Raw genomic sequence first — 14725 nt, forward strand, 5'->3', positions numbered from 1 at the left:
TTTTGTGACTTTAGACTAAATTTTTGGAAAAATTGTCAAATTTTGAACATTCAGTGAAATTACTCAAAACTTTAGTAATGATTTTTGAAAAGTAGATTTAAAGTTCTTTCCAACGATGTGTGTGTGTGTGTATATATATATATATATATATATATATATATATATATATATATATATATATATATATATATATATATATATATATATATATATATATATATATATATATATATATATAATATATATATATGTCTGGGAAAAATAATTACATTATGTTAAAACGCTACCTTTAAAACTGATCTTTTAAACCCCGACATACGAATTTGACCAAATGTTTTGACATTGACGCTTCATATCTTTGTAACGGTCTAAGAAACTTTACATTTTGGATATTTTTGTTTTAAAGTGTTCTTAATGAAATAAAAATTTCAAATTCAAATTTAGAAGACATTGTTTTTCTGATTTTTGTCTACACAATTTACCGTCGTGAGGTGACAGGAGATTAAAATAGTTTTTTTACATTTTTGAATGATCCCTGAAGGTGGTACATTCCAATTTGGCTTTTATCTTTTTGAAAAAAGTCATTTTTTAAAAAATTGATTTTTTTTAATGTAATATTTATCATAGAACACGGTTTTGAAGTTCTGTTTAACAAAATTAATAAAGAAGTGAAAGAAAAATATGTGTTTTTTGATCAACCCATTTTTCATCATCAAAGCACTTGTTCAAGCTCAGAGGCATTAAAAAAAGACATTTGATCTGAAAAAAGAACTAGAAAAGGAACCAAAATGTAAAAGTGGAGGATTTTAATTTACTAAATTTGAATTAAAGATTGGGGAAAAATTTTTTGCGTTTTTCCCCAATGGTCGTTTTTTATGAACTCGAAAATTTCAAAGCTTAGTTTTAGTTCGGAACAAAAACGGTGACTTGAAATTTTCAGGATGTTTTCAATATTAATTCACTTATACCCTATTCACACCAAAAATAAAACTTGTTTTAATCGTGGTTACTTAAACTTGTGACGCATTTTTCCGTTCACACTGCTTTTTAAACCCTGGGCCAATGCTATAAACATAAAAAACGAAGTTTTTTCCGTAAAACACGAAGTTTTTACCGTAAAAAGCGAAGAAAAAAAAAGTCCATTGCTATAAACATTCAAAAAACTCCGTTTTTAAGATAAAAACTTCGCTATTAAATCCAATGCTATAAACGAACAAGGGAATCGCCTTTTCAGATAAAAAATGCGTTTTTTCGAAAAAAAACTTCAGATAGATTTTTGGGGCCAATGCTATAAACAATTCGAAGTTTTTTTCGAGAAAAAAAATCTTTCGTAAAAACGAAATTTTTCACGTACGAAAAAAAGTTCGTAATCTCGAAGAATTTATCGCTGTTTGTATTTTTTTCGGCCATTGCTATAAAGCATAAAACGCATACGTCACTAAAATTCACGAACTTTTTTTATCCGTAATATATAGTAGTAATATAATAGTAATTTTTATTGTAAATTTTATTTAGTAGGCCTACTTAATAAATTTTATTAGTCATTAAGTATGCTGTGCTGTCTATTCTATTTAAATGAATATTTTTACATTCTAGTATTTGGTGTTTAAAAAAATTGTGTAAAATTAAAATAGGAACATGGATTTAATTTTTTCGGATGAAGACTTTGATTTCGAAGTTGAAGAAAATGAGCTTCGCCACCGATTGCCTCGAGAGGTTGGTGTTTAAAACATTACTTAAAATTACTATATATATATATTTTTTAATGATTTTTTATCGAACAAAATCAGAAATCATACTAAATAGGCGCAGAAATTATATTTTTGTTTTGTTTTTCAATATCATTTTAGTTAAATGGTCGCTTTTTTAACGAAGATGTTTCTGACAACGTTTTTCGAGAGCAGTATCGAGTCCCAAAAGCTGTATTAGATTTTTTAGAAACTAGGCTTAAATATGATTTGCAACATTACACTAAGCGAAATAAAAGCATTTCAGTACTTTTCCAAATAATGGTATTTCTTCATTTTATTGGCACAAATGTTTTTTTTCATGTTCTCAGAGACTGTCATGGAATCTTTACCAACACAATTTATCGTATTATACAGTGTTGGAGAAGCTATTTTCAATGTTAGTGTATTAAGTTAATAAAACTATTGTAAGTATATATATATTTACATATATATATATATATATATATATATATATATATATATATATATATATAAAATTGATATATACTATACATTACATCATGTTATCATTGTTAATTTTATATACTGTAATATATCTCTGCTGTTTTTGAATAGAATGATTAAATTGCCATTATTATTACCCTTGTTATATATCATTAGCACTGTTAGTAGTTTACTTTACATTAGTTTATAACTATTTGTATATAAACTTGAATGTAAAATCTTTATTTAGAAATATGATTGATTGATTACATACTTATATTATGTTAATATATACTATATATTATATATTACATACTTATACAATAACATTTGTAATATATATATATATATATATATATATATATATATATATATATATATATATATATATATATATATATATGTATAGGTATGTATATATACATATATATACATATATATACATATATATATATATATATATATATATATATATATATATATATCATATATACATATATACATATATACATATATATAAAATATAATGTAGCAATACATATTTTTATTTAAATAGTTTGCTGATTAAAACATACTAAGCTTCCCAAGAAGAACCTCTTTGTTTTCTCTGATCTTTATTGCTAGTAACATTTTAAGTTCTTTAAACAGCATTTTATTTTGTTGTGTATTTGTGTATTATTTTGTTGTGTATTTGTGTATTATATGGCATATTTATCGACTATTTATACTTTTCTTTAGTCAAACACTATGAAAAATTTGTTTAACCAAAATTACTATCGAAAACCTTCATAAATAAGTATGGAATTATAAATTCATGCATGCATTGTTAACGAAGCACAACAAGGAACTGAATAATCGATTAAATGCAGATTTTAAGTAATTAGTTTATTATGAAGTTACCAAAATCCTTTTAAGTTTTATCTATAAAATATCTTCATAAAAACACAAACAAAGAATGTTCAATGATTTTGAAGCGCTAACGTTGTTCCAACAATGGCCGCCAAAAATCACGAAGAAAATATCTAAAATTGAGATCAAAAATCTATCTGAAGTTTTTTTTCGAAAAAACGCATTTTTTATCTGAAAAGGCGATTCCCTTGTTCGTTTATAGCATTGGATTTAATAGCGAAGTTTTTATCTTAAAAACGGAGTTTTTTGAATGTTTATAGCAATGGACTTTTTTTTTCTTCGCTTTTTACGGTAAAAACTTCGTGTTTTACGGAAAAAACTTCGTTTTTTATGTTTATAGCATTGGCCCCAGATCTCAATTTTAGATATTTTCTTCGTGATTTTTGGCGGCCATTGTTGGAACAACGTTAGCGCTTCAAAATCATTGAACATTCTTTGTTTGTGTTTTTATGTTGATATTTTATCGACGAAACTGAAAAGGATTTTGGTAACTCCATAATAAAGCAATTACTTAAAATGTGCATTTAATCGATTATTCAGTTCCTTGTTGTGTTTCGTTAACAATGCATGCATGAATTTAACATTCCATGCTTATTTATGTAGGTTTTCGATAGTTATTTTGGTTAAACAAATTTTTCATAGTGGTTGACTAAAGAAAAGTGTAAACAGTCGACAAATATGCCATATAATACACAAATACACAACAAAATAAAATATGCCATAATACACAAATACACAACAAAATAAAATGCTGTCTAAAGAACTTAAAATGTTACTAGCAATAAAGATCAGAGAAAACAAAGAGGTTCTTCTGGGGAAGCTTGGTATGTTTTAATTAGCAAACTATTTAAATAAAAATATGTATAATTACATGTATGCAATGCCGGATTAACCCGGGTTCCTGGGAGCCTAGGCGCCCGGCCCCCAAAAATTAGGGTATCAGTGGGGTCCCCGATTTTCAACGTTTATATTATTTTTTTTATTATATATGACTTGACATTCTAAATTAGTTTTATTAATTTCTAAGGAAATAATTTTGATAATTTCTAATCAAATTAATTCCATTAATTTCTCATGTAATTAAAAATAAAAACTCTAAACTTTTAAAAAAAAAGTTCGAACTTGAACACGTTCGAACTGTATTGGAAAAAAGTTCGAACAATTTTTATCTTTTTTTACTTACTTGAAAAAGTAAAATAAACGGATACAAGTTAAATGCTAAACTGCTTAATTATTTATCAAGAAATGCGAATTGACATTTTGATTTGAATTTTTTTATTTCATTTGAGATTTTTTTATTTTTTTATATTCATTGTTAAATATGTATTAAATATTTTATATATTTTTTGAAATGTTAGTTTTTTACTTCTTTTTTTTTTTTTACCACTAAAGAGTTATAAATTAAGATTACAATTATTTTTGCAATAATTGGACAATAATGTACAGAAAATATCTAAGCGGAAATTTAAAACGCAAACTGAAAAAAAAAATAAATGTGACAGACAGCAAACAACATTTTAAAAAATCCCAAAATTGACTAATTTTTTCCGATCTCCTGATAAAACATTAGAGGAGAATCAATGTTTTTCATTTGAATCAAATCCAACTGCAGAACGTAACAGATAATTCTTCAATGAACAATTCAACAGCGCAGCAAGAAAATGTGTCATATGGCAATGTAAGAATACCTTGGAATTTAGAGGAAAGAATAAATAGTTAAACTTATTGTTATTATTGTTATTACCATTATTATTATTTCTTTTGTTATTGCTGCTTTTATTATCATTATTGTTATTATTTTTGTTATGAGTAATATTATTAAACGCATTATTATCTTTAATCGTTAACTTAAACTGCAACGTTTTTTGTTTTAGTCCAGTTTGTTAATATGTCAATCTGACCCAGCATTGTGGAGGGATTTGAAAGAAGCACAGCGTTACTGCATTTCTATGAAAGAAATTCCTGATCAAAATGTTGAAGACAAAAGTTTTGAAAAATCTAAAAAAGTAACAAATACCAAAATAAGGTGCTGCTCTCATCTGTTTTTCTTTTAAGTTGAAAAATGGTGAAATTCGAAAGAGAGACTGGCTTATCTATTCACCATCCACAGGAAAAATATTTTGTTTCTTCTGCTTGCTTTTTCAAGATTCAGACGACAATTTTGGATCTGGATTCAACGACTGGGCACATGGACTGAGTTCTATACATAGACACGAACAAAGCAAGCAGCATTCTGATGTAGTCCAGTGCTATTTTGGAAAAGTTACATTAAAAGGAAAAATTGATATTCATTTAAAACAGCAGTTGGAGCAAAAGCGTTACTATAGGGAAGTTCTGAGAAGAGTTGTTAAATGGTTGAAAATTTTGTGCAGTCGAGGTCTAGCTCTTAGAGGTGATTCAGAAGAAATAGATGACTTCAGTAATGGAAATTTTCTCGGGGCCTTAGAGTTCTTAGCAAAATTTGATCCATTCTTGCTAAACACTTAGAAAACCGAGGAAACCAGGGCAGAGGAAATGTTTCATACATTTCATCAACAAGTTATGAAGAAATTGTCTAATGAGAAGAATATATCAGCACTTGAATGTTTACAAGCAATTCGTAGGAAAAAGTTAGAATCAGTTTTTCCCAATGTTGACATCGCATATCGGATTTTTCTTACTCTTCCCATTACTAATTGTAGTGCAGAGAGAGCATTTTCAAAAATGGCAATAGCTAAGAATGATCTCCGTTCCTCAATGTTAAACGATCGTTTAAATGCTCTTTGTTTAATGACAATTGAAAGAACACTGTTAAAAAATACAAATTTTCAAGATGTTGTAATTGATTTTGCAAACGTGAAAGCAAGAAAAGTTTCTATTTAAATAAAAAAGTAATCTTATGTTTTTGCATTCATTTTAAAATACACGTTTTTAGGAAATGGGTCCCAAATATTTTTCGGCTCCCGGCCCCCAAGACCCTTAATCCGGCCTTGCATGTATATATATATATATATATATATATATATATATATACACACACACACACACACACACACACACACACACACACACACACACACACACACACACACACACACACACACACACACATATATATATATATATATATATACAAATGTTATAGTATAAGTATGTAATATATAGTATATATTAACATAATATAAGTATGTAATCAATCAATCATATTTTTCTAAATAAAGATTTTACATTCAAGTTTACACACAAATAGTTATAAACTAATGTGAAGTAAACTACTAATAGTGCTAATGATATATAACAAGGGTAATAATAATGGCAATTTAATCATTATATTCAAAAACAGTTGCAACAGCAGAGATATATTACAATATATAAAATTAACAATGATAAAATGATGTAATGTATAGTATATATCAATTTTATATATATGTAATATATATATATATATTAGGGATATGACTTTTTAATTTTTTTTCAAATAAAATGTTTCCTGTATCATAAATCGATGAACTTTTACCTAAAATCATGAAAAACGGCCCAAATAGCTTTCTGCAACAAAAAAAGGTCACCCCCAAAATAAAAATTTGATTTACCATTTTTATACATTCATTTTTGACCGATGTTTTAATCTTAAGCTTAATTCTCAGCTTAATTCTCAGTGTTGCTAATGTGAGCTCAGTGTTGATAATGTGAATAGTTCTATGAAGTACTCTGCGTGTAACTGAGCTAATAAGGAACTACTGTAGCGAACTAAAGACGCTGTAAGTGTTCGAAGTATAAGTAGTTGTAGCATTATCGTTAGGATACGGACTGGATTATCGAACTGTTATCAACATTGACTGGATTATCGAACTATAATTGGATTGCTATACAGTTAAAGTATTTTATTAATTAAACGACTTTATTAAACGGATATTTACGCTCAGCTATCCGTAAAGTCGTAACAATATTATATGATGTCTCACAAGAAAAGTCATACCACAGTAACAAAGAACAAGAAGACTTGGACTAAAAATTTGGTGAGATTTCAAGAGTCACACAGAAGAAGAGGAAGCGTGGCTGTAGAAGAACATTCACTCGATGAAAAATCCAGAATACCACTTCAATTGCAGATCGTAGGAAGATACCAGTTTCTCGGAGCATATGTTAAAGGAAGAAAAGAACGAATAGACCAAATTTCTAAGGAAATTACAAAATTGTGGGACAATAAACTGAATTTTCCACATGTGTCTGATCAAGTGATAAGAGCAAAGCTTATGAAGGTGCTGAAGGTCTATGATGAATGTGTCAAGCGTGGAAAATATGATGTTCTCAATGCATTATTTGACATCACGAAAGTGAATGGCCAGTGGTTATCCTCGGAAGATAAACGTCTATACCACCTACAAAAAGAAAGTAAAGGACAGGTGGGGTACTCAACAGGACAAGTGGCAAGTAAAGAAACCATTCACCCTTCCAAGAGAAGGAAAGTCCAGTCTGGAACAGCAATACCTTCCACATCACAAGTCCTGTCTACCACAGACAGTGGTACTGAATCTGAAAACTGCAAAAGTAAGAGTGAAGATGATGAAGACGACGACGGTGATAAAGACGATGATGAGGACACTCAGAAAAAAACTAGAAAGCACTACAAAAGTAAATTTGCTGTAAGTACGGTTACATCAAGTGGAGTTTCCACAAAGAAAGCTGCTAAAATATGCAATGTATTATCATAACAAGGTATTGATATTCCAACTCCAAGTCAATCAGCAATTTACAAGTCCACATTCAAAGAGGCAGGTAAATTAAAAAAAGAAATGATACAACAACTTAAAATGGAACAGTGGTCCTTACACTTTGACGGCAAACGAATAGATGATAAGGAATATCAGGTAGTTGTACTTCAGAATGAAAGAACTGACGTGAAACTTGATGCACTGCGTTTAAAAGATGGCAAAGCTGAAACTGTTGCTGAAAAAATTGCCAAACTTATTGATGAATACAATTATTAAAAAAAATTATTAAAAAAAAAATGAAAGTATATATATATATATATATATATATATATATATATATATATATATATATATATATATATATATATATATATATATATATATATATATATATATATATATATATATATATATATATACTTTCAATAGTTTTATTAACTTAATACACTAACATTGAAAATAGCCTCTCCTACACTGTGTGTAATACGATAAATTGTGTTGGTAGAGATTCCATGACAGTCTCTGAGAACATGAAAAAAAACATTTGTGCCAATAAAATGAAGAAATACCATTATCTGGAAACGTACTGAAATGCTTTTATTTCGCTTAGTATAATGTTGCAAATCATCTTTAAGCCTAGTTTCTAAAAATCTAATAAAGCTCTTGGGACTCGATACTGCTCTCGAAAAACGTTGTCAGAAACATCTTCGTTAAAAAAGCGGTCATTAAACTAAAATGTAATTGAAAAACAAAACAAAAATATAATTTCTTCGCCTATTTAGTATGATTTCTGATTTTATTCAATAAAAAATCATTAAAAAAACATCAAAATTTAGTAATTTTAAGTAATGTTTGAAACACCAACCTCTCGAGGCAATCGGTGGCGAAGCTCATTTTCTGCAACTTCGAAATCTAAGTCTTCATCCGAAAAAATTAAATCCATGTTCCTATTTTAATTTTACACAGTTTTTTCAAACACAAAATACTAGAATGTAAAAATATTTATAAAAATAGAATAGACAGCACAGCCTACTTAATAACTAATAAAGTTTATTAAGTAGGCCTACTAAATAAAAATTAAAATAAAAATTGCTATCAATGTCGTATTACGGATAAAAAAAGTCCGTGAATTTTAGTGACGTATACGTTTTATGCTTTATAGCAATGGCCGAAAAAAATACAAACAGCGATAAATTCTTTGAGATTACGAACTTTTTTTCGTATGTGAAAAATTGCGTTTTTACGAAAGATTTTTTTTCTCGAAAAAAACTTCGAATTGTTTATAGCATTGGCCCCCTGTTTCAAATAAATGAGTTTAAAAATGCGGTATCTAAATAAAACACCGTTTTAAAAGGGAGTGTTATTAAAACTCGGTTTTGTTAGTGTGAACAAGAAATTACAAGTAACTAAAGTGTCAATTTATGTTTACTGCGTTAAATTTGATTGAAAACTTTCAAAAAATCTAAAAAGCTTCAATTAAATTCACAATGAATAATTTTGGTTCATAACGTTTACTAATCTTTTACAAATCTGAAATTTTCAGCATCATAAAGTTACATTGATCTGGAGATAACTTGTATTCAATTTTCCCCACTTTTAGATAAATGGTATTGATAAGCAAGGTCAAAGTTGGGCAAGCAAGGTTTCTTGTGAAAAAAAATGAATAAACAATAATTTTAACGTATTTCAGGTGTTTTTGATTTTGTATTGATTATTTTAAAGAAAAATTTAATAATGGGGATTTACCACTTTCAGACTTTTTAAGTAAAGTATCTTGCAATAAATTTATTATTGTTAACCAACCAATAAATACTACCTCAATTTATTTATAAAAATAGTATATTTAAAATAGTAAAAATATTGAAAAAATTAATATTTCATCAATTTGATGGACCAAACTATGTATTAGATGCCTATTTTGCAGTTGTACACAGAGTTTTTCATGTATAACTGTAAAATTAGCTAATATTTACACTATGTTTTGCTATGATGATTAGAATTGACAAATTCTTTACATAAATGATCTTGATTTTTTTAAATGAGAATAAACTGATATAAATTGATAAAATTCTATATATATTTTATATTTTCCTAATAATATACAGGGGGTGTAGCTCAGTGGTAGAGCGCTCGCTTTGCATGCGAGAGGCCCGGGGTTCGAAACCCCGCTCCTCCATTTTTCTATTTTTTTTAAAAAATATGAGTTTTGTTAACAGACCCGTACGATGTATTTAAAACAAGTTGGGAAAATTTTAAAGTAAAAGAGTAAACCAATCAAGAGATATTTCGTTTTATTTTTGTGCAGTTTGCTAAAAATTTAATATGGAGATAATCAGAAACCAAAAATAAAATGTTATTTTAAATGCTCCAGATTCATTAAAAGTTTTTCTGTTCGTTCTTTATCCAAGAATTTTAATTTCACTCAGCCTTGTTGATTTACTTTCGTTGGTGGATTTCTGACTTACGTAATTCATTAATGTGTAGCAGGTCTGAATCATTTTAAACCCAAATTTGGCCAATAAATTTACTTTTATCATGTTCTAAATGCTTGAAATATAATAATTAAACTTTTTCACAAATCTAAAATTTAAAGAAATGTTTTTTATTGGGGTTGACCGCCTTAAAACAAAATGTTAAACATTGAATCCATGAGAAACATGGGTTCAATGTTTAACATTTTGTTTTAAAAAAAAGCTAATGATAAAATATCTAGGAGACTTTCTTGGCTTTTCTTACAAAATTCTTCTGAAGAGTATGGTTAGTTTTTCTATCAATATTGTCATTAGCCATCTTACATACTGCACTTTGGTGTACTAGAAAAATTCATTCAAAGGTGCATAAAATACACGGATTTAATTAACATTCAAAAGAGCTTCGTTCGACTATCTCGCGCGGGCTGCCGGTTACCACCTATTCACAAGCGCTATCCCACTACTGCTCAATGCGAGAACTTTTGCCTGCTACGTTTCCGTCCTGGGCCGGTACGTTCTTCATTATCGAACCTGGTACATCGAGGACTTCTCCCCGATGACCATGTTGACACTGAGCTTAGCGCGGACGCCTGATCGACATAGACAACTAACCGACAGTGGTCCCGAACTCAAGCCGTTCGAAAGTTTAGCCTCGAAGTAGCTCGATTACAGGTGCACGCCGCTACACCCAGCTTATAGCTTCCACGTGAAATTTAACATTTAAAATACTTAAAATTATTAAGCTCTAGTTTTCGCTAAAGGAAAATACATTAAAGTTTAGTCGAGTAAAAAGATATTCAAGATGAATTATAAAAAATCTAAATAGAGGAAGAGGTTCAGAACATTTCTCTAGTAATGCCGTTCAATGATGCAGACTTTGAGCTTGCAAAAATACGTTTCTCAAAGCTAAATTATAAAGCAAAAGTATTACAAATACAAGACAATGACATTAAAAGTATCAGTTTTATGAAAAGACACGAAGAATCTAGTTTCAATGTTTTAACATTTATAATTGAGCTATGGATACGTTTTGCGATAATAATAATAGTAACTGCTTTAGTTTTACTTGCTGCTGTCAAGGGTTCTATAATTGAAGCTAAAACTGTGGCTCTTTGGTCAACATATATAACTGGCAATAATTTAGATACAGATCCTTGTATAATCGAGTTATCAGAAACTATGCTGGACCCATTCCGTCCCCCAGTAGAATGTAGTTTTTGTAAAGGACTTTCTGACATTGAAAAAGTATCCAATTTAAGTCAAAAAAAATTTGAAGAGAAATACGCTTATTCTGGTATACCAATTATAGTAACTGATGGTGCTAAAAACTGGTCTGCATTGGATACATTTAGTTTTGATTATATAGAATCTGTCTACACAATAAGCACTAAAAGTGCTTCTCGTCAAGTTTGTCAATTTTTTCCCTACAAAACCAAGTTTAAAAGTCTTGATGATGTTTTTCAAATGCCTTTTGAAATGAAACAAATGAAAAGTGAACCTTGGTATATTGGATGGTAAGCTTTTGAAATTACACCTGATATGTGATTCACTGATTTATATATATCTGAAGTAAATTTTATGCGTCCATGACTTGCATGATAAAAAATATACATTAGATATTATAATATAATTTAGTTTTTGACTTTAATTCACATCCAGGAGTAATTGTGATCCAGATGTTGCAAATATTCTTCGAAAACATTACAATCGCCCATATTTTTTATCTATTGAAATGGAATCAAGTCATACTGATTGGTTGTTTATGGGTACCCCTGGATATGGTGCACACATGCATGTATGTTGCTAAAAAAATTATGTATTTTAATTTTATATATATATATATATATATATATATATATATATATATATATATATATATATATATATATATATATCTTTGCTATAAAGTCTGTTCTTCGAAATTTTATTGTTTCAAAATTTTTAAGAATATTAACGTAATTCTTTAGATTGATGCAGTTCAGTATCCTTCATGGCAAGCACAAATTAAAGGAGAAAAAGAATGGATCTTAAAACCTCCTCCTGAATGCTACTATAAATGTGTTTATGAGCTGAGGGCTATTGTTAAACCAGGAGAGATAAGTATAAGAATTATAAATACTATTTCACATTTCTTTTAGTACATTATTTGTGTAAAATATTACAGTCTATAATTATAATCACTAAAGAAACCATATTTCAATATTAACATAGTTTGACATTCTTCTGATTAATTTCTTAAAGGTAATTTCATGTTAGCTAAATATTTGAAATTTTCGGAGTTAATCTTTTGTAGGTTAAACTTTAAAATATTGCTTTTGAATAAGGGATTTGCTGATTGTGGTGACTATGAATTTCTGTATTTGATTATGAGTAAAAAAAATTTAAATATTCAGTGCCTAACAGATTGTATTTTTCCTATAATGTAAGACTTAAAATATGAGAAAAAATGTGAGATTTAAAACTAATCTTTAAACTTCTAAATTTTACTAACAAACTCAATATAAAAATACATTTTTTCATTTTTTCAAATCCATAGTAATTTTTTAACTACTGTACTGCTATCTAAAAAATGTGGTAAATGCAATTTGTTAGACCCTTTTAAAAGTTTAGGAATTCTTTTTAACAATATTAGATAAATTACATAATTTTAGATAATTACATAATTAGATAAATTTGGTTGGTTCCTTAACTTGACTTTAACATTATTAAATGTAATCAAGTTCAAGTAACCAAATCATGCTTATTGTTTAAGCTTTGTTGGACTATTAGAATTAAGGTTCCCAGGGGATACTCTGTGTAATAAAAGATTTTTATAAGATTAATTTGTTTTAGTTTAGTAAGATAAATTTTAATTCTCTGTGTTACTTTCTTAGTTGTATTAGACACAAACAGATGGTTCCACAGTACAAGTGTTGTTGGAAGCCAATTGAGTATTGTTATTGGCTCAGAATATGATTAAAACATTAGATACTCATGACAAGTATGTATATATGTGTGTGTAGACACACACACACACACACACACACACACACACACAAACACATAAAAATACTTATCATGAGTGTATATATATATACATATATGTATATTGTATTTATTGTATATTATATAGTTTTTGAAAAATTGTATTTTTCTACTTTCTTATACTTTTTATGATTTATTTGTAGTTAAATAAATAGTTATAGTTAGCAAATATTTTTTATGCTTAAATTGCAATTTTTTTAAAACTTCTTTTTTTCTATACTTAGATTTAATATTTTTTAATGTCGTGTTATTATTACTATGTTATCAATTTGAATATATATAGGAGTTATCTTTCGACGTTTTTAAAAAAAACTACACCTGTGTATAAAAAATGTTTTTTTTTTTTTAGTTTGATGTTGCAAAATTTATAAGTTGAATTAAAACTTGAATTTAAGCAGGGCGCATTTTGTAATTTATTGAAACTTCACTATATGTTTATAAGGGCCAAGTTATTCTTTGCGCTACTTCATATTTATTTACAGGCACCATTTTTCGTCGCCAATAACTTTTTTTTTTTCGGTAAAGAAATTATGGCTGGTGACAAGCAAACAATTAAATGGAGATTGTGGCTTCTTAATTTTTATTGTTTTCACTTAAAGCATATTCTAACACTTACGAACCTTTCCCATCGAGTAAAGTTGCTTCTCTATAACAGTGGAAGCATTCCATTTTCTCTTCCAGTTTCCTTGTCGTTTGACGCAAAATTTCGTGGAAAAGTTGGTCTAATTGCTCTCATCGAACTAAACTGGACAATCAAACGAGGTACGTTTTGAGGTCAAAATTTCCATTTTTGAAGTTTGCATACCAATTACGAGCGGTTCTTTCAGCTATGGCATCCTTTTTATACACAGCTCAAATGTCGTGATCAGCTTTTTGAGGTCGTTAACCCTTGATTTAAGGCAAAAAGAGGGAAAAAGTTAAAAATGCTCATTTTTCTAAACTTTATATTCATTTTAATGACCTGAAAATTAACATAAACTTACTCAAACAAAAACAAGAAAAAAAAAAAATTTTTCGGTAGAACTAAGAATCCTCTTTCAAATGATTTAATACATGCCAAATACATTTTGTGACATGCGGAATATTAAAATTTTTTAAAAAGGCGGGAATTTGGTTGCTAAGCCAACCTTTTCGTTTTACCGTAAAACTAAAATAACATGCCTAATGATATGTTTACTAGATGTCTAATTTCACAAAAATTCCGTTAGAAAAAGTGAAGCAAGTTTTTAATGCCGATAGCCGTTTTACTTAAACTGGCAATAATAAATTTTTGCTTTGCTTTGTATTATCATTGGTCCTTTCAGGCTGGTAAAACGTATAATTTTTTTTTATTTTATTATTTATTTATCTTATTATATTACTTTTATTACTTTATTATGCTAATTTATGTAACTTATGTATGACGAATTTAATGACGATTGTAAATAAGGATCGGTATTTGGTTTTTCCGTAT

At 28.1% G+C, this 14725-nt stretch overlaps 2 protein-coding genes, 1 long non-coding RNA gene and 2 other non-coding genes across 5 annotated transcripts; 3 read left to right on the forward strand and 2 right to left on the reverse strand.

Moving 5' to 3' along the window:
* The first annotated feature begins 1594 nt into the window (after positions 1 to 1594).
* Positions 1595 to 2141, forward strand: LOC149879130 (uncharacterized). Its single transcript, XM_090071145.1, has 2 exons — positions 1595 to 1716; positions 1851 to 2141. The coding sequence occupies exons 1-2, from the start codon at positions 1639 to 1641 to the stop codon at positions 2130 to 2132; spliced, it is 360 nt and encodes a 119-aa protein (XP_089927271.1). The 5' UTR covers positions 1595 to 1638; the 3' UTR covers positions 2133 to 2141.
* Positions 2142 to 8244: 6103 nt separating this feature from the next.
* Positions 8245 to 8859, reverse strand: LOC149879131 (uncharacterized). Its single transcript, XR_016447045.1, has 2 exons — positions 8643 to 8859; positions 8245 to 8507 (listed from the first exon to the last, which is right to left on the reverse strand). It is a non-coding gene; the product is annotated as an uncharacterized LOC149879131 (long non-coding RNA).
* Positions 8860 to 9881: 1022 nt separating this feature from the next.
* Trnaa-ugc (transfer RNA alanine (anticodon UGC)) lies at positions 9882 to 9953 on the forward strand. Its single transcript has one exon. It is a non-coding gene; the product is annotated as a tRNA-Ala (tRNA).
* Positions 9954 to 10643: 690 nt separating this feature from the next.
* Positions 10644 to 10941, reverse strand: LOC149879133 (signal recognition particle RNA). Its single transcript, XR_016447196.1, has one exon.
* Positions 10942 to 10962: 21 nt separating this feature from the next.
* LOC149879134 (uncharacterized) lies at positions 10963 to 13594 on the forward strand. The gene is made up of 4 exons (XM_090071704.1): positions 10963 to 11762; positions 11908 to 12043; positions 12216 to 12348; positions 13122 to 13594. Exons 1-4 carry the CDS (start codon positions 11104 to 11106, stop codon positions 13205 to 13207), a joined length of 1014 nt encoding a protein of 337 aa, XP_089927830.1. The 5' UTR covers positions 10963 to 11103; the 3' UTR covers positions 13208 to 13594.
* Positions 13595 to 14725: the final 1131 nt, after the last annotated feature.

This window comes from Hydra viridissima, unplaced genomic scaffold, assembly GCF_058129835.1.
Source record: "Hydra viridissima isolate aposymbiotic clone 2 unplaced genomic scaffold, HvirCarnegie_v1 scaffold_14, whole genome shotgun sequence".
Classification (NCBI taxonomy): domain Eukaryota; kingdom Metazoa; phylum Cnidaria; class Hydrozoa; order Anthoathecata; family Hydridae; genus Hydra; species Hydra viridissima.